At 40.4% G+C, this 20,929-nt stretch overlaps 1 protein-coding gene across 1 annotated transcript; it reads right to left on the bottom strand.

Moving 5' to 3' along the window:
• Nucleotides 1–290: 290 nt before the first annotated feature.
• Nucleotides 291–20,658, bottom strand: TMC8 (transmembrane channel like 8). The gene is made up of 17 exons (XM_060764378.2): nt 20,486–20,658; nt 20,121–20,230; nt 19,397–19,566; nt 15,630–15,781; nt 13,363–13,515; nt 13,023–13,102; nt 12,532–12,671; nt 10,813–10,960; nt 8,891–9,061; nt 7,056–7,204; nt 5,561–5,684; nt 5,153–5,250; nt 4,081–4,264; nt 3,642–3,772; nt 3,400–3,555; nt 1,181–1,259; nt 291–704 (listed from the first exon to the last, which is right to left on the bottom strand). Exons 2-17 carry the CDS (start codon nt 20,178–20,180, stop codon nt 642–644), a joined length of 2,058 nt encoding a protein of 685 aa, XP_060620361.2. The 5' UTR covers nt 20,181–20,230; nt 20,486–20,658; the 3' UTR covers nt 291–641.
• Between the last annotated feature and the right edge of the window lie 271 nt (nt 20,659–20,929).

Raw genomic sequence — 20,929 nt, 5'->3', positions numbered from 1 at the left:
TGAATCTGGGGGGAGTGCAGATGAGCTCCCTCTGTCAGCTCCAGCTCCCCATGTGGGGACATAAGAGAAGCCTCCCACAAGGATGGTAAAACATCAAAACATCAGGGCATCCCATGGGCAACGTCCTTGCAGATGGCCAATTCTCTCACACCAGAAGCAACTTGCAGTTTCTCATGTCACTCCTGACATGGAAAAAAAGCCCTTTGGCATTTTTAGGCACTTGGTTTATTTTCAGTGATCCAAAGATTTGTGCCCAAAGGTAAACAAATAACTGCCATATATGACTGATGTTAGCAGTCCAAGCATATCTTTATTGCCGTTTTATGCCATATACAGTATTTTCTATGTTCATTCCCAAAGAAATATTTTCAGGACACAGCAGTTGCAGGCTTAGAGAATGAGAAGCTTCAACATTTGAGACAAGAAATCTATCCACGGTGAAAAAATGGGTGCTATATCCATTTAAAAGACAAAGGTGTGGAATCTCCATTCAAAGAACCGAGATCTTCTTGTTTGCATTTATTTCTGGTAAACTTGGACCACTCCGACTCTGCTTTTCTTTGAAGCAAAATACATGTTCCTTCTCTCAACTGAAATTCTGCCAGTCATTTACTTTCCCTGGAAGTTTAACTGTCATTGACTCATTGTGATTTCACCATAAGATGAGCCAGTTTCCTCACCACACACCATTTTTCTTGGACGCACTACGTGGAGGGGCAAAAGAGAAATATGTTAGTTCACAGCCCAGCTCAGCCCAGCCGATCAAACGGTGGTGGGAATGGTTAACACCATTCCATGGTTTTGGGGGGCACTATTTCCCTGCCACAAAAAAAGCCAAAATTCCTCCTAATCTCCAGTAATATCACTTCTGAGATTGCTGTTTCTCCATTGCTTCTAGTAGCAGCAAAACTGCAATGGTAATTGTCCAAGGATGGAAAATGCTTTAATTTGCACCAGTTAGTACAATCTCAGTGAGTAAGAAAGGGAGATTTAAACCTCCCTGTCCCTCTGTGCTGATATGTGTTTGCATATGCAAATGCAGCTTCCAACTAATGTTGGCTATAGCCCATGAAAACAAAAGGGGCAACCCCCCCCCCCCCGACAAAAAAAACCAAGGCTCTACCCTTGGAAGACAATCATACTCAGCCAGGAGTGATAGCCTATGAAGAGGACCACTCACCAACACACGTTGCTTCTTGAGTCTCTCAATGGCTTGTCTATTGGCTTGTGCCTGTGAAATGTACACTGTAAGAATTATGCTATGGAGGAGGGAAAAAAAAGACTATCAGGCTTGCTTTCCAGTGACTTATCCAGATCAGTGAAACATAGTGCTGAGCATAAAAGAGTCAGAGCAAAACTATGTTTGTTTTATGTCAAATTGTAAAAAAGGAATTTAGTAGACAACTACCTCTAGACCAGTGGTTCTCAACCTGTGGGTCCCAGGTGTTTTGGCCTACAACTCCCAGAAATCCCATCCAGTTTACCAGCTGTTAGGTCTTCTGGGAGCTGAAGGCCAAAACATCTAGGGACCTACAGGTTGAGAACCACTGCTCTAGGGAATACAAGGGTGGTGGGGTAGGGGGAAGGTAGTGATAGTGTTATTCTTAGTTATTCTGCCAGGATCTTCCTTTGTCACAGACCATGGTATTCTTCTAGACAAGCTCTAGGATAGGGCTTGTGACATGGTGTTATTCCTGAAGAGGACAGACACAAAAGACAATTTGGAGATAACATCTGGCCAGTGACATGGGGTTGTTCAGGGTTGTTTCTTGCCCTCCAGGATTTTCAACATCTACATGAAATTGCTAGGCATATTCATCAAAAGATTTAAGTTGAGATGTCATCATCAACATGCAAATTATATTCATCTCCACTTCTTCCATCCATTAAATGAGGAGGTATTTGAAACTCAGGTAGCTGGGAGCTATACTAGCACCTAAGAAGCTGTCTTAAGCTGGGCCTTGAAGCACTCAAACTAGCCAAACAGTTGTCTGAAAGCCAGCTAAAAATGGAAGCCACGTGTACTAAAAAAGATGTTATCAAATTTTAAAAAGTCTAATGAATATAGATGATTAATAATAAGAGAGAAAGATCATAACAAACACTTAATGTTCCCTGGCACTCTCAAGTTATGCCAATTTTGGATAAGTCTAGAAGTTTTAGTCAAAAAAATGACCCCAAAATTTGGGTCAGCTTATCCATGGGTCAGGAATTGTATTTTAACTGGTATTTAAAAATGAACTGTCCCATTCTCTGAGGAGAGTGGTGAGATAAAAAGAAGAGAACTTAGTTCCGATCTTGCAAACTCAGAGCTGCAGTTTTCTAAATAGAGTCAAACTGTGCTCCTCCAGGTGTTTTGGACTTCAACTCCTAGTAATCCCAGCCATCTTACCAACTGTTAGGAACTGTGGGAGCTGAAGTCCAAAACATCTGGAGGGGCACAGTTTGAGAAACTCTGTCCTAGGCCACTCTTTTCCTGTCAAAAGTTTGTGAGGGGAATAGAGCTGGCAAGAAAATTGCTTCTCCTGGAAATGTCCAGGAGTTGTGATTTGACTTTTGGAATAAGCCTCTTCTGCAGCCTGTTCAACATTAAGAAATAATTTAATATCTAGAAGAGTTGGTGGGAGACTTAGGAAAGGAAAGAGAGATTTGCCAGTTTGTATGTGCTGTTGTAGGTTTCCAGATCCACCAAAGTTGCCAAACCTAGCGTATAGGGCAGTAGCTTAAGTTTGGTTAAGCCATTAACATTAATGAGCTCTCCTTTCTGATAAAAGTCAAAGAAAAGGAATACAGTTTGAAGATGGAGGTATTTGTTGCTCTGGTGGCCATAATTGGTCAAAATGAATGAACCAGCTGAAACAAGTAATGAGGAAATTGTATTCTAGAGGGACAAGCAGCCTCTTATTTCTCCACCAACAGTCACCAGGGGAAGAAATAAGATTATTTTTGCCTTATGTCTTAAATTAATAGCACATGTATTTCAGTAACATCGTATATATAATTGGTAAATTGGCTAAACCCAGAAATGCTCCTAAAGGCATGTGGTCTGCAATGCAAGATGAAACAATTGATCCCTTGTTGTTTTAGAATTCCCTTCATTATACGTTTTTCACCAGAGACATGGATACCTGTGATTCCTAGGTCAGGTAGGTGATCTATTTCCTTTAGGTTTCAATTTAGATTGTAAAGAGGCTGTATGGGATCCTAATCCCAAAACTGAAAGCTCCTTTGGACTAGGACCTGGAGTGGATCTGCCACCCAAATTACATTCTCTCCATTGTAAATTGCTGGGAATTATAGTCCAAGAAAATAACTTTCCAAGCACCTCTCTTGCAAGAACATCCTGTGTGTGTAATCTTTAGTCCCTGGAATTCCCTCTATGACCCCAAAAGGACTCACCTGAGCAGCATCAAAAGTGAGAAGCAAAACCCGTTAGATGCAGCATAGTTCAAAACAAGCTGTGCTGTGGGTGATAAATGGGACACAGCCACAGGCACTGCCTGCCATGGAGAGGAATAGTTCCTAAAGAGCCCACAAGCATGGGATGGAGAGACCCTGGAAGGAAAACAAAATGACTGTCAAGGAGAGTATTTACCAGATTCTATACTGAAGCTGCTCACCTCAGTTTCATTTCAACTCACCTGGTGATTACATAGGCCAGAGGAGAGCAGGCCAGGAAAAGGCCCAGCAGCAGCATGATTTGGAAGAGGAATTTAGAATGGGAGGCTCGGAATAACTGAGTGGATGGCTGGCAGTTCTGGAACAGGGTGTACTGTGGGTGAGAAAAGGAAAGGATCTCAAGAGTGTACTCGCTATGCCCTCACATGGGGCTTGCATTATATGACAATACCCTAATGTCATGCAGCTCAAGAATAAAACCAGTGACAAAAAATCAAGGTCTTGACTCCTCCACAAGCCCCAGGCTATGATCATGCTACTTCATGTGTTGTAGTGCAGGGTGGGTGGAAAGGTCTGGGGTTTCTAAGGCAGGTTGGGACCACACTTTAGGTATCTTCCCCATCCTTTTGTGTACACAATCCCATTCTCTCTCGCTGTCTGTCATAAACTCACAACAGTTACCTTTTTTACATAGAATGTAAGGAAGATGGAAACACAGCCAAGCAAAGGCAGGAGTGGGCAGAAGAAGATCCCGATCCATATGACGGTTTGACCTGCAACAATGTCCAGTACATTGTGTGGCACCAGAAATTCCTCTTTGCCAAGCCACCGGGCCAGTGCACTGGATGAATGCTTAGCCAGCAATCTGGAACATAAAGAGAAAAGGTTTTCAGAACTAGGTACATGACATTTTCTTCCAACAGGGCATCACTACTACTAACCCTCTCTCAGCACTAAATTCTGTTACTTATTCAAGAAAACACAAAGTGCAATGAGACAATGCTGGCAGTAGCTCTTAACATAAGTGAATTCCACAAGGAACAAAAATTAAGTTATCTATCTTGCAATGCCTTTTTCATAAAAACTTGGAGTAATTGAAATAAGCAATCATGACAGGGTGCGGATAGAAAGAAATGCTGCTTTTCTTGAGACATTATTAAGCTATGGAATTTGCTGCTACATGATGTGATGGTGGCCATAAACAATGTACAGATTCAAAGGTTTGGGGCAACTCACACTGGATAAGGCTATAACGGTTATTTATCTTGATGGCTAAATGCTTATTCCAGGAACAGGGAGTTATCTCCCTGAGAAGGTTCTTAGGTTCTGCATCTGGACTTTGTTACTCTGGTGGATAGCTGGCTGACCGAAATGTGTACAAAAATGATGGACAACATAGGCCTTAAGTCTGATCTAGCAAGACTGTCCTTATTTCCCTCTGGTATCCTGACATTATACTGTGCCTAATATCAAAACAAGAGGACCAATGCATCCAAAACATTAATAGTCAATCCATGGGTTAAATAAGATGCCAATTGCTTTTCAGAGAATAGAACAACTAATATTTTGGATCATTACTTGTAGTCTCCTAGTGACAGCATTGGCTGGGAGATTTAGGGAGCTATAGACCAAAATAAAAAGCAAAAACAAACCCCATCCCCAAAACTCCAGCACCTTTTCTAATCTGTGCTTAAGGTAGCTGATCAAAGACACAAAGTTATCAAGTCAGACTTGGCCTTGGTTCCTGCCTTACCTCCGTGGCAGGCTGACAAGAAAAGCAGATGCCAAGGTGGTCAAGAAACTGAAGATAGTCATCTTGTACATTTCTTGCCCAATGTGGGTCTCCCAACACTACATGTTCAAGAAAGACAGAAATAATAGTTCATGAGTATAAAGAAGAAGAAGGAACTCCTTATTCTAGGTATGTTACATGGCAGTCCCAAGTGTATGAACATTAGAATTCACAGTAAACATACAATATAATTGTATTGATTGTGAAACTGAAAACAACAGTATTAGCTTTCCTCTTATTCCAAAATCTGAACAATATCAGCACTAGAATACTAGGAGCCTGCAAAACAGGAAAAACTGAAAAATTACATAGAAATTAGATTCTTTGATTTGAATAGGACAAGTCCAGTCTGAATATCACATATGTCACCTGGTAGAGTTGGTTGTAGCCACATGTCTGGCATTGGACAGCACTACTGTTTCCAACACATAGAACCTTGTGGCCCAAGAAGAACAGGAACATGCCCAAGCTGGAGAGATTTAGGATTACACACCTAGCAGGAACATAAGCAAGAAAATATCTTTGGCTTGTGCCCTACAAGTTTCCCTAAACACTCCTATCATACACCCTATGGTATTAAGAACTCCACCTGACCAAGACTGGATCCAGGAGAATGCTTAGTATGCAGTTAAACATTTGTATCCAATATGGAACATTTTCTTCTCATTTTTAATAAGATAATACAGAGAAGCAGCATGATACATAGTTATATGTAAACCATTTTAATTATTCCTCGGAAAACTATTATTTATTTATTTATTTATTTATACCCCGCTTTATCCCCTCAAAGCGGCTTGACATAAAAGCATTAGAATACAACTTAAAATATAAAAATATGCACACATTAGACATTAACAAGTGTTTGTGTTCACTCCATGTCTAGCAGGATACATAGATTACATGGGTAGAACACATTTTCATGCATTGCATGTACATTGGCTACATGCAGAGGTTAGGACAAATGAATAATAGCTCAAAAGACCACCCCATCCCCATGGATATCAAATCCAGTCCCTCTTATCCTCCATCTACAGATAACCATATATGGATACACAGTAGGCCCTTAGTATCCACTAGGGTTTGACTTTAGACCTCCCTTGTGGGGACCCAAATCCCTTTATATACAATCCATAGTAATAGTGGATCATAGAAAATAGCAAAATCATAGAAAATAGCAAAATCAAGGTTTGCTTTTTGGGATACTTCAGCCATCAAACTTTGGATGGTTGAATCAATAGATGCAGAATCCATGGATATGGAGAAGCAGGCTGCATTTCCTCTCCTTTGTTATTACTGTATTTAGTTCTGATTAGCAGACAGTTCAAAACTCCTGGAAATGCTAAAACTTTTTTTTTTTAAACTGTACTCTGCATCTCAATTGGTATTTATCTGTTAGTTGTTTCATTCATAATCTATTCCATATGCTAGGTTACATCATTGTTTAATAAGGGCAGAAGAATGGGGAATTGTGGTGGGAAAGAGCTGGATACATTGAAAGGAAAGTGCATTATTCATGTGTGCAAAAATAAAAATGGGGTAATGATCTTGCATTTTAAAAGTATGGGTTTTCCAGTAATAAGGGCTCTTTGAGAGAACTGGGTGACTCATTCTGTGCTCAGAGTGTTCCAAAACGTCTGCCTTGAGCTTTGTGTGATTGCAAAGCTATCAGGCCCTGATTGCACTGGGTACTTATTCCTTGCTGCTGTATTATCAACACTGGGCAATGGGACTGATGACCCAGACGGTCAGCATATGCTTGGATCTAAAATGGCTATTCAGAATAACATCTATGATGCCAGCTTCATTTTGTTTTGTTTTTTCCCCATTGAGAAATATCTGTCCCCATTAAAACAAATGCACCTACCTCACGAGGGTGACGTTGACTTTAGTGTTAGGTGAGTAGTTCTCCAGCTGGACCAGAAGATGGAAAAGGAAGGGCAGGAGGACGTTTGCTATGGAGATAGTCACAGGTGGCAAGTACTGAGTCAATACGCCAAGCCCAGATACATAATGCTAGGGGTACAAAATCAGATTTAGTGTGGAGTGGCTCTTTTGTGAATAAATAATTAATCTATCATAGTTAAAGACTTCCCAAACCGTAGGTGCATCTCTAGCCAGAATTCTATTCCAGACCCACCACAGGTATACTATGCAGTGATTGATCTTTAGGGTGAGAGAACTGCCTTGAAAAGTATTTGGGTATTTTTTTTCAATTGTTAGATAGACATTGTGTTATTTATTGGGATGACATTGGTAACTTCACTAATGAATATTCATCCTTCTACACTTGTATTCTATTTGGGGCTTAGCGTAACTGAATGTGAAGTTTCAAAGGAATATCAGTCTTCTCTGCTTTTCCAGCAATATAAAAAGCCTTGTCACATTTGTAAGAGTAATGGACACATTATAGCAGTTTACAATTCACTTTCTCAGAAATGTGGCATATCTGGATTTTTCTCCCTGCCTCTCAGCAAGTGAATTGTAAAGAAATGTGTAATATCTGGATTATCTTCCTCCTAACAACAACAACAACAATAACAACTATTTTTATACCCTGCCTCCATCTCCCCTAAGGGACTCAGGGTGGCTTACAAAGGGACAAGCCCAGGGAGGACCAAGTTAAAACATAACACAATAAGATAGCATCAAAACAAAACTAAATAAAAACATATCACAATAAAACATAACATCATAAAAACAGTACCATACAGAACAATAAAAGTCCTTGCATCTCTGAAAGTGGATTGTAATCCCTGTAATTCCAAATATGTCAGTCTTAAAAGTGCCACAGACTCCTTTGCTGTTTTAGTGTAAAGTAATGCATGTTAGAACAAGTCATAGCTATCCTTATCACTCCAAGCCATATATATGTCAATGCATTACAGGGGTGGGCCATATGTGCCCCCCCCCCGTAGCTATTTCTGAGACCAGTCCTTGGACCCCACTTTTCCACAAAAGCCTCAATGCATGGCAATTCACCTTTTTTAAGGAGGTTACTCATAGAGTATGCACCAAGCAGCCAGAGATTCTGATTAAGGAGCAAAGACATCAGTTTTTTGGTACCACAGTCTAAAACAGCTCTCATCTTTGTTTGGCAGCATTTACACATTTGCTTTTGTGATCAACAACATCAGGATAAACAGCAACTTGCATTATGAATTTTGCTATCATAACATACAAAGCAGTTTTTGCCTTCAAACTCCTTCTCTGTTAGGGTTTTAACTGATATTAGATTGGACCCCAAGTCTGATACATACAAGACTGATAAGAGTAATTTCTTTTGTGTTTCCCAATAGGTTTTTGCAAAATGGACTAACAATTACAAGGTTTCCTCCTGTACTATTTAACATCAACAAATATCAGTGTTCAAACCAGAGGCAGACATCAGGCCATTCCTTGGATTTTAGGGTGTCTCTATTCCAGCATATCATCAGATTTTGCAATTAGCATGGATGGTATAAGGTGTCTGAATTGTCCTATACCTAGTAAAATATTGCAAGCCTGGTTTTCTGCATTATTGCTACTTCAGGGCAGTACTTTCTGTGGAATGTCAGTGCCCAGTTGCCATCCAAGTCCTTAAAATTCCCTAGTCCCACTTCGAGCATTTATTATCAGAGACACTAGTTGGAGAGCAGAAACCTGAATTACAAGTTTGGGTACAACCATCAGCAGTCCCAGCTTCATCCTGAATTGGCCTACCTGATTGTAGCCCTGGGAAACCTCTGTGGCCAAGTGGATGAAGTAGAAAGCAGCAGCCATCAACAGGAGGATTACAGAATTGACCACCAAGCGCAGCAAGTAGAGCTGAGCCAGTTGCTTCCGTGTCCGTTGTTGGTTCTGCAAACGTCGAGCCTCCTCTGCTAGGTCTATCTGCCAGGAAAAATAAGAGTCAGTTGCTAGGTGTGCACTTTAGCATGCAGAACAGTTTGCTTTCAAGGTTAAATAACACAAAGGGAGAAAGGATGCATTAGCGTACTCAAATAGGCTAATGCACATGGCCGCGCAAATTCATACTTCCTTTCAGGGCCAGGGTTCACAGAGCTCAGAGACCAGAAATGCTTCCCCAATTTTTAGGGTCAGGAGGAGGATTTTCAGGATGAGAGCACTGCCTTGAAAAGGATGTGTGTACTTTCTTCAATTATTAGACATTGCGTTATTTATTAGAATGGCATCCTCTCTACACAACTTTGGTTGATATTAATCTATCATGCTTAGTGACATCACTAGGAACTGCCTGTTACAACATCATCAGGGACCAAATCCTGTGACATGATAAAAGGTCAGTTGTAGGTTTCAAGTTTTGGCATTGAAATATGAAAGCCTGGTATAGTCCTGGCCTTGTTGAGGACACATTAAGATGAGGGTGAAAAGAATGAGTGGCAATAATAATCAATGTCCCTAAGGGTGAGAACTGGAATTTCAGGGTTGGAAGATGATTGCTATCCCTATAGGACAGATTGAAGAACATTTAGTCCTCCAAATATTTTGCACTTCAACTCCTAGAACACCTATCAGGCACAGCCATTAAGGGATTGTGGAGGCTGCGGTCTAGTACCATTTGGATTGTAAAGATTCCTCAGTCCTTTTACAAAATGAATTCTTTTTCAAGGCTTGTTTAGTGGTTGGGGGATTTCTGGAGCCTTTTAAAAAATAAATTTTACCAGCTCTCTTTTTAATATGCTAACATGTTCTCAATTACAAGAAAGCATTTAATGTCCAACTGTGAAGATCAAATAAAAAGGAGGTAAATGAACAAAGGCTCAAAAAAGGGCATGCTAATTCATCTCTTATTGTAATTTCACCAATAAGTTAAGACAAATTTGTTGCATATGGATAAATAGTTAAAGAGGAGGACCAGGACAAAGGAGTGGGACTTTGGCCTAAATTATAGTTAGTGTTGCACTCCAGCCAGAGCTCATCTTGCCCTCAACCAGGAATCCAAAAGCAGTAGTAAAAACGTTTATTGGGAAAAGTACAAATAAAAAGGGAAAAATCACCCAAAGAAATAAGAAAGGCAAGATGCAATAGGTAATACGAAAAAGTAGTCCATAAGTAAAAGACAACCTAATTGGTTAAGAGTAGAACACTTCAAAGGCAATATTCCAAATAATCCAAAAGGTACAAGAAAAACCAGAATCATACCATGAGCTTAAATCCAGGAAAACAAGAATCAAAACATGAGCATGAATCCAAAACCAAGATTATAAGAACTTCTTAAAACATGAATCAAAACTCCCAAGATCTTAGACTAAAAACATGAACTGAAACAGGACTTGAGAGCCTTACTGTTTAGCAGCATTGCCTGAGCTGAGTACTTAAAGAGAATTCTCAAGCCTATTCTCACAGACAGAATCTTGCTCTAAAATCCCCTCATTTCCCTCATTGAAAGAACCAACTACCACTCTCCCAGGTTCTGAAATATCAATCCCAACATCTTCAACTGGCTGAACCACAACAGTTACTTCCATGTACACTAAACCCAATTGATTAATGGAAATTGACTCACCAAATTCCCACTGGTTCAATGGATCTATTCTAGTTGGGACTAATAATTGGCTAGACCTGTGAGAATGGGACCAAATGATAATAATTATGTTTCAAAAGTGTTTTTTCTTCTGCACCTTAAGGCCATTGTAAATAGTCTTCTGTTTGAGTCTGGCTGCTTCAGGGCTTTGGATGCAGAAATCCCATTCACTGAAGATTCTGGCACTGACACATGGCTTGAATTCCCACTGTAGTATCTGTCCATGCACAAAGTTGGCTACGATCCTGGATATTGGGGCAGAAATAGAGAGAGCCGTAGGCAAGCAAGAACTTTCACCACACAAAATATTTTTTCCACAAGAATGATAAAATTTAGCATCCAGCATAACAATGTGTCACATGGTTCAATTCAAGAGGTGGTATTCAACATGAGTAACATCTGCCTTCCAGATTAAAAACATATTGATGTATGAAGAAGGATATATCACTCCAGAGCAGGCGCTGGCAAAAGGTGGCAACATGGAAGTAAGTTGCATTAAACTGTGTCTGTGTTCACAGCCTGCTCTGAAGTGACACACTCACTCCAGCTGTAGTTCCCATTATCCCCAGCTAGAGAAGAAAAACCATCAAATGAGAGATTTAAAAGATTAAAGTAAAATAACTGAAATCTTTCTAGTGAGTAGTGGGAGAAAAATTGAGATACTTAGCATCAAGAAGGCTAGGCACATGTATTATAATAGGATACTAACACAAGGAATTTTGTTGCAACAGAAATAAATATTAGCCTTATAGTAGAAAATATATGATATTTAAAATAAGAAAGAGAAGTTTTGCTTACATGTTTTGTCTACACAAGTGCAGCATAGACAAAGCTGTGAGTATAATTAGGCTGTGTATGAGAACATGTCTATTATTCTCTTTGCTGGAAATGTTTCATTGATTAGTGTGGGTTGTTAATACATAATCCATGAAAGTTAACAAAATCTGGCTATCAGTATTAAAAACTCAAAAATTACATCAGCAAAACAACAGAGAGCAAACAATCAGGCACATCAAATCACCTCTCAACAAAAGATTCCTCCAGGCACTTCCAAGTCATTAAATGCTAATCAAGGTGGTCAGTTGAAACATTCACACCTAGTTCCAGCAGACAAAAGTCCTTTGTCCCACCCTGGTCATTCCACAGATATATAAACCCATTTTCCTACTTCCAACAGACCTCACTACCTCTGAGGATGCTTGCCATAGATGCAGGAGAAAAGTCAGGAGAAAATGCCTCTAGACCATGGCCATATAGCCCGAAAAAACCTACAACAACCCAATAATCCTAACTGTTTGGAAGATGTATGGAACAGATGACATTCTGAGATACTACAGGAAGAGGTCAGCATTTGAACCAGACCTTAAGGGGTTACCAATGTTGATCCCTCTCTTCCTTGAAGCTTTTGCTGTGAAGCTTCTTGTGTTTTCCTTGATTCTTACTCAATAAAAGGTAAAGATTTCCCCCTTGATATTAAGTTTAGTTGAGTCTGATTTTGGGGGTTAGTACTCATCGCCATTTCTAAGTTGAAGAGTCTGCGTTGTCCACAGACACCTCCAAGGTCATGTGGCCTGCATGACTGCATGGCGCACCTTTACCTTCCCGTCGAAGCGGTACCTATTGATCTATTCACATTTGCATATTTTTGAATTGCTAGGTTGGCAAAAGCTAGGGCTAACAATATGAGCTCACGGCGTCCTGCAGATTCAAACCACCGACTTTCTAGTCAACAAGTTCTGCGGCTTAAATGGTTTAACCCACTGCACCACCTTTATGCCTAGAAGATGTCCATCTTACCTCTCTCAGGGGAACTTACCTTTGGAAGATCCAAATGAAACAGACCAAGAGAAATCCCAGGATGCTAAGTAGGTAGGCTAAATGCACATTGTAGTGATTGGTTTTATCCTGTTTCATATTATAAGCACCATAGAATAGATAAGAATGCTCCAGAGTGCCCTAGGAGAGAGAAGCACAGGAGGAAAGGTAAAGTAAGCCAACCCCACCTACCACCACCTTTATATATGTACATTAAGCAAATTCATAATAGCTTCTTATAAGCTTTCAAAATCTCAAGTACAGAGAAGAGAAGGTTCAGATAGAAACAAACTAGCTCCCACACCTCCTCTTAAATCAAACAGAGTTCCTTTCCTACTTGTCTCCATTCCTTTTCTCCAGCATACATGATTATATTGCTGGTCCATCACATTTCTCCATCCCTAATTTCTAGCCACACAGTCAAGTAATAATATGTATTCATATGCTTCCAGAACAACCAATCCCCAAGTTTTTCCCCCCTTGTAGACTCACTTCCCCAGTGAAGAAGTCTTGGAAGCGTTGCCAGGCAAATCGAGGACTGATGCTACTACTGTAGTTCATGCACTCAGATGCTAGAGAAAAGGACAGGATGGCATTGTAAAGTTAGGTCTTCCAGTACTTTGATGCCAGAAATTGTAGGATTTAATCAGTCTGAATGGAAGGGTAACAAACGAAAGCAGCTTTGCCCAGCCAAGTGCCTTTCCTGCCACATAATGGACTTCATCTCTCACCTTACTTGGCCACTTGTCATGCTTACAGGGGTGATGAGAGTTGTAAGGCATTCGATTAGGAAGGGCTGTTCTGATGCCTGAAGGTAAAAGCAAAGACGTACCTGCGCCTGGACTATGAGGAAAGGGGTTCACACCCCGAGAAATGGTAATAGGCAGCAGTATGAAACTTGCAATCAATAGCACAGCCAGGAAGTTGACAAAGAGCAGGAACCTCAGGAAAGTGAAATAGGACTGGATTCCAGGGCCAAAGTTTCCTGTATGTATTCAAAGACATAGCCATGTTAGTCTGGAATATCAGTATGCAAAGGGGTCATGCAGCACTTTACAGATTAGCAGAGAGAACAAAGTTGGTAGCAGAACCTTTGGAAGCTTAAGGGTACACCAGGCATGGGCAAACTTTGGCCCTCCAGGTGTTTTGAACTTCAACTCCCACAATTCCTAACAGCTAATAGGAAGGCCAAAGTTTTCCCATGCCTGATCTACACTGTCAAATTCAATGCAGCCTGACACCACTTTAATTACTAGGGCTCAAAGCTGTGGAATCATGGGAGGGTTTTGTTTTTGTAAGGTACCAGTACTATTGGGCAGAACAGGCTAAAGTCCTTGTAAAACCCATGATTTTATAGCATTGAGCAATGGCCATTAAAGTGGTGTAAAACTACCTTAATTCTACAATGAAGATGCACCCCAAGGCTAAGTCTGCACTGCCCTATATCCCAGGATCTGATCCCATATTATTTGCTTATTCCAGATTATCTGGCAATGTAGATATACATTATCCAGTTCAAAGCAGATAATCTGGGATCAGATCCTGGGATATAGAGCGCTGTAGATTCAGCTTTATTTCTTCGAATGCAAACTCAGTCAATTGAGCCTACTAAAGCTTATGCCTACTAAAGTCATTCTCTTGACTTCTCTGCCAAAGAGTGGTGGTGCCTCAAGAAATTACAAATTCCAGGACTCCTTATCATTGAGCTGCGAAAGTTAAAGTGGGGTCAAACTGCAATAATTTTATAGTGTGGATGCACCTTTGGTGAGTTTTACTCCAGCCAGTTTGGGAATTCTGTCTGTTAACCATTTTATTTAGTTCAGTTTCAGTTCTAATCACTGAAACTAAAATTCATAGACTTCTGTGAATTTTAAAACATATATGTAGGGGGTTTTTTTTGTCAAAAAAAGGGGTAGTTTTTCCTCAAACACCACATGCCTCTCTTCTCTTTGCTATCAATCTACAACTCTGGGTGCACCATTACACAAATGGAGCCCCTGGTGGCGCAGTGGGTTAAACCCTTGTGCCGGCAGGACTGAAGACTGACAGATCGGAGGTTCAAATCCAGGAAGAGCACAGATGAACTTCCTCTGACAGCTCCAGCTCCCCATGCAGGGACATGAGAGAAGCCTCACAGAAGGATGGTAAAACATCAAAAACATCCAGGCGTCCTCTGGGCAACGTCCTTGCAGATGGCCAATTCTCTCACACCAGACGCGATTTGCAGTTTCTCAAGTCGCTCCGGACATGAAAAAAAAAATAAACAAATGATATCCACAGAGTTGTACAAATGTAGAGTCCTACTACTTCGGAGCAGGAACTTTACTAGGTTGCTGTGAGTTTTCTGGGCTGTATGGCCATGTTCCAGAAGCATTTTTTCCTGACGCTCCATCCACATCTATGACAGGCATCCTCAGAGGTTGTAAGGTCTGTTAGAAATCAGGCAAGTTACACAAAATTATGTTATCATTTTCCCTCTCAACGATCTATGCAGCTGGCCAAACAGCCTCCAGAGGTCTCCCTTGCTCCATATCTACCTGACGAATGGTTAGATAGGTTATTATTTTAGCCAGCGTTATAAAACCCATTTCCTTCCCAAAACAGAGAGCTTTTCTATCTGATGTCTTGGCTACACTCCATTTGGCCATAAATGTAATTGTTGACATTGTCCTGGACCCAGGCAATATTTTACCTTCCAATATTTCACAGATGATACATGTGGCCAAATCTATTCAGATTTGGTCAAGATGGCGAAAAAGGGTTTAACAAGATACAACAGATTATTTAGCAGAGGCTGCAGCAGTTTCCTTCTGCCTGAGCCTTTTGGGAAGAGTAAGATTTTGCCTCTCCGGCCTACTGAATAAATTGAGTGCAATTATTTTTGCACTGATCTCTGCATCACCTGAAGTGAGTCTAGGGCAAAGGGAGAAAGAGGGAAATAGGGAAAAACTGGGAAAATTCTAAAGCAGCTTTTAAAGAAATCAAGCTCTAGAGAATTGGTATGACCCTTGCCAAATCAGGGCAGTTGGGGGTGGGGGGGGTATGCATTATATCAGTGACACTTCTTGGTTATAGCACTGAAAACCATTCCCTCCTTACCTCCAATGTCATCCAGAGAAACCTTCCAGAGCCGGAAGAGCCTGGAAAAGTCTGAGATGCTTTCTTGAAGCTTCCTCTGGATCCTGTATTGCCTTTGTTTCAAGGTTACCCAGCTGGACACATTTCTTCCAGTGGATGCTCTGAGCTGCTTTCTGCAAGGAGATGTGACTCAATTTTCTAAATCTGCAATGCTTAGGAGAATATCATATATAAGGGGATAAGGGGGCCATTGCTGGGGAGGGTGTGGGTGAGACTTTTTGGGGGGGGGGGATTGGGTGTGTTTAAAATGTATTTTATTTATCTTTATTGTATTTTAACTCTACTTTTAATCTAATACACATGCTATTGTTTGTTTTTTTAAATTTTTGTATTTGCTTTGTTTTAAATTGATCAAGGGCATGACTGTTAGTCACCTTGAGTCTCCTTGGGGAGGAAAGGTTAAGGTGGCTAAAAGAATATAAATAAATGTATTGTCGAAGACTTTCATGGCCGGAATCACTGGTTTTTCAGGCTGTATGACCATGTTCTAGAAGCATTCTCTCCTGACGTTTCACCTGCATCTGTGGCAAGCAACCTCAGAAGATGCCTGCCACAGACCTCAAAACCTCTGAGGATGCCTGCCACAGACGCTGGTGAAACATCAGGAGAGAACTCTTCTTGAACATGGCCATACAGCCTGAAAAATCTACAACAACCCAAGTAGAAATAAAGGAAATAAGTATATAAATAATTTTCCAACTGTTGTTCTGGTTGAGGATTGCCACATACATGATCCCAACAGAAACAGCATGTTAAGGATTTAAATGTTTACTTAATTCATTCTCATCTGAAACATTTCAATTTTTTTCTTCCTGCTGGATGAAATTCTGGAAAAAAATATACGAAGGTGGGCCCAAACGTTTTCCCTCCTGTGTCATAAAAACATTATGAACATTAACAGCAGAAGTTGCTGCAGATCATAACCTGAACTATCCTCTACGCAAAACTACCATTCAACATATTCACCATCAATTTGTACATATTTGCACCATTGTTTAACCCAGGCATCAGAGCCATTTTGTAAAAATTCAGGGTTTTGCTTTGTGATCCATGATTTTAAAGGTGTTTTAACATTATTTGAGTTATTGAATCTGAAACCACATATGTTGTCTTTCAGTGGTCCAAACAGGTACAAGTCAGAATGGGCCAAATCATAAACATCCTTCAAGAAATTATGGATTTCCTTAGGTGCACCACCTTCTTCTGCCAGAAATTCAATGATGACTCTTTCTTTTAGCTTAAGATTCATGGTTCTAATCAATCAAATGAAAAAGGAAAAGACTATATCAGTAGACTAAGGTTATCTCTAGCCTATCATGGATAGATAGTCCAGCAGTTGTGAAAGTCAGAGCAATTGAGGCATTACTTTTTGACCCACCCTCTTACATTTCTCCAGATTTTCAAACTGCCCCCCTCCTTGCACGAAGGAGTTTTGCACAATAAAGAACTTTACAGAAAAACCTTCTGCAGCTACTTGGTTTTTAAAAGGGTTGTTTGCTTCACTTTCTCACACTGGTTAACAGTTTTTGCATGTGGATTTGTTGACATGCCAAGACATGTGACCTCTCAAGATATCTTTTCTCAACAAGAAAAAGAAGATTTGTGGGGATACTTTTTGTAACTCGTACAGTGAGTCAACATGATGTAGCAGTTTGAGTGTTGAACTACAACTCTGGAAACCATTATCTCAGCCTCAGAGGAAGGTAAAGGCAAATGCTTTCTAAAGAAATCTTGCCAAGAAAACACTATGTACAGGAAATTGCAGTGATAGGAATGGGGAACATTCACACGTTGAAACATTTTGGGCTCTCAGTCCTACAGTTTTTCTCCCTTGGCCACTGGGAACACAGGCTGAGTATTCATTATCCAAAATGTTTGGTACCAAAAATATTTTGAATTGTAGGTATTTTTGGATTTTGGAATACCTGTATTTGCATGTATGCACATAATGAATTATCTTGGAGATTGCACTTAAGTCTAAATACGACATTCATTTCTGTTTCTTATACTCCTTATATATATAGCCTGACAGTAATTTTATACAATACTAGCGGTCCCCTGCCATGCGTTGCTGTGGCCAGTCTGTGTATTTGTGTTTTGTGTGTGTATTTATGTGTGTATATATTTGTGTATATGTGGTTTTGCACATGCATTGTAATGTATTTTTTATTTTTTAAAGTTTCTTCCTGTATGTTTTTTATGTTTTTATGAGTAATGGTGACTTGTTGGCCTGATAGGTGTATTGTGTTCAAATTTGGTGTCAATTCATCCATGGTTTTTGAGTTATGTTAATCCCACAAACGGACATTACATTTTTATTTATATAGATTTGTAATAATTTTGTGCATGAAACAAATCTGTGCACAGTGTGGTACAGAGGTGTTACTATCGCAGCCACCAATATCGAACATTTTGGATTCTGGAGTAGCTTGGATTTCAAATTTTCCAGATAAGCAATGCTTAACCTGTAATACATCTGATTTCAGTGGCTTACAGTTTCTGACTGCAGGGCCACAGAATGAATTACAGACCTAAGCTAAAACAATGCAAGATGATCCAGTATTGATCTTGTAGCTACAATTCCCAGCCTATAGCAGAGACAGAAAAACACAACATTTCCTACGGCTTATATTAAGGAAACTGGCACGCTTTTCCTGCTAAATTCTTTGTGGGTGTTTTTCAGACACAAGGCTTTAAGCACTATCAGTCAAAAATATCCTAGCACTAGTTCACATACTATCCCTTTAATGGATTTTCTATGGTTCAGAAAAAGATTCCAGCACTAGTAAGTAGACAAACTCAGATAGTTTAAGAAATTAGATAAGGCAGGATCTGGACAACTGCATGAGACAAAGAGTTTTTAACTCAGTGGTTCTCAACCTTCCTAATGCTGCAACCCCTTTAGACAGTTCCTGATGTTGTGGTGACCCCCAACCATAAAATGATTTTCGTTGCTTCTTCATAACAGTAATTCTGATACTGTTGTGAATTGTAATATAAATATCTGATATGAAGGCTGTATTTTTATTCACTGGACCAAATTTGGCAGAAATACACGATATGCCCAAATCTGAATCCTGGTGGGGTGTGTGTGTGTGAGATCAATTTTGTTATTTGGGAGTTGTAGTTGCTGGGATTTATAGTTAATGTACAATCAACGAGCATTCTGAACTCCACCAATGATGGAATTCAACCAAACTTGGCACGCAGAACTCCCATGACCAACAGAAAATGCTGAAAGGTTTTAATAGGCACTGTCTTTGACTTTTGGATTTGTAGTTCACCTACCTCCAGAGAGCACTGTGGACTCAAACAATGATGGATCTAGACCAAACTTGGTACAAATACTCAATATGCCCAAATGTGAACACTGGTGGAGTTTGGGAAAAATAGACTTGACATTTGGGAGCTGTAGTTTCTGAGATTTATAGTTCATCTATAATCAAAGAGCATTCTGAACCCCACCAACGAGAAAATTGGGCCAAACTTCCCACACAGAACCCCCATAGCCAGCAGAAAATACTGTGCTTTCTGATGGTCTTTGGTGATCCTTCTGACATCCCCTTGTGACCCCTTAGGGGTCCCAATGCCCAGATTGAGAAATGCTGCTTTAACTGAAAGTGGCCTGTGCTACTCTGCTTTGCTTTTTAAAACCTGTTACTATGAACCCTGATGCCTCATTTCACACAAGAAGTTTGTATAAAAGTAATTATGATCTTGCTTCTGACCTGAGGGCTTGTTTCTTCCCCATAGAGTAGGGCAGAGCCCTGAGATGTGACTCTTGGATATCCAGCTGCTCCAGGGCAGGTTCCAGGCTGGAGTCTGAGCAGACAGAGAGAGCGTCATGCTGAGCAAGTCTGTACCGCAGTTTCTGTGTATCATCCATCACTTCAGAGACCTGAAACAACAAGACGGAACAGGTATGGAATGTTTGGTGATAGAAATGGGTAGGCCATGTAGTGCTCTTCAGATTATATGCATTACAACTCCCAAGATCCATAACCAGTGGTGCTAGGAATTCATTTTCAAGCACCAGCTTCACTATCCATCCTGGATCCAAGATGCCTTTTTTACTTCACATTATCTACTAAAAGCTCACAACTGCCTTTGAGTCTCTACTCCTGCAGCCTTATCTCTCCATTATCTTAGCTGGGAATTAGGACAGCCACAAATTATGGCAGGACCTTTGTTATCTGTTGGGATTTGGTTCCAGGAGCCTCCATGGATAACAAAATCTATGGATGCTCAATGCCCATTGTATACAATGGTGTAGTAAGAAGGCATATAAAATGGCAAAATCAAGGTTTGCTTTTTGGATATTTTTAATCAATACTTTCAAGCTGAATAAAGCAACTTGGAGCAAAGTTTAGTATAAAAAGGAATGACAGTTATACAAACATATTTAACATTACTTGGTGCCTTTTCCCGAACTGGCTAACAAATATTACATACCACTTGGATTGAAGGTGCATTCTCTGGGAGCCGCTCTGTTGTTCTGGCTCTTGTTTTCATGGAGAACTTCCGTCCCGAGAGTGCCTCTAGTCAGCCCACCATATGGTCAGCTCCGAGAAAAAAGAAACAGTGTTATTGCTACATGTTGCTCTGTCTTCTTTTCCTTTTCCCTCCAGCCGCCTGTTACCTATCTGATAATTCTTATGTATGTATGTGAGCCTGTGATAAAGGGTGCCTCCCACTGTTACCCTCACACAGCCATACTATTTCAGCCACATGAAGGGGCAGAAACTATGCATCCCAATTTGTCTGCTGGAACAGTGATTAATTTCAGTTTGACTTTGGAGGGGAAAAACATAACTCACCTCTCACCCTTTTAGCTCCTTTGTTGTGGATTCCTACAGCCCCAAACTATGGCAGGTTATCTCTGAGGGTTATTCTGGCAATAAGGGGGAAAAAAATTAAAATGAAAGCTATTCAGTCCAACTATGGATTTTCATTACTTGTATGAAGGGACGATGAAGGCAACCCCATGTGACAGGAACAGGCCATTTCCTGAAGTGCAATTAGTCAGGGTTCGCAGGAAGTGTGTTGCAATATTTATCTGTGCCCCGGTGATACAGTGGGCTGCGCTGCTGAACTTGTTGACCGAAAGGTTGCAGGTTTGAATCCGGGGAACGGCGTGAGCTCCCACTGTTAGCCCCAGCTTCTGCCAACCTAGCAGTTCAAAAACATGCAAATGTGAGTAGATCAATAGGTACCACTCCAGCAGGAAGTTAACAACGCTCCATGCATTCATGCCAGCCACA

Source organism: Anolis sagrei, chromosome 2, assembly GCF_037176765.1.
Source record: "Anolis sagrei isolate rAnoSag1 chromosome 2, rAnoSag1.mat, whole genome shotgun sequence".
Taxonomy (NCBI): Eukaryota; Metazoa; Chordata; class Lepidosauria; order Squamata; family Dactyloidae; genus Anolis; species Anolis sagrei.
This window is presented reverse-complemented; position numbering and strand designations above follow the sequence as displayed.

Coding starts and splice junctions, on each gene's coding strand:
- TMC8 (XM_060764378.2), bottom strand. CDS start 20,180: ATGAAAACAAGAGCCAGAACAACAGAGCGGCTCCCAGAGAATGCACCT. Junction 13,103..13,362: donor TCCTCATAGTCCAGGCGCAG/GTACGTCTTTGC, acceptor CCTTTTCTCTAG/CATCTGAGTGCATGAACTAC. Junction 3,556..3,641: donor CTGGCCTATGTAATCACCAG/GTGAGTTGAAAT, acceptor TTTTCCTTCCAG/GGTCTCTCCATCCCATGCTT.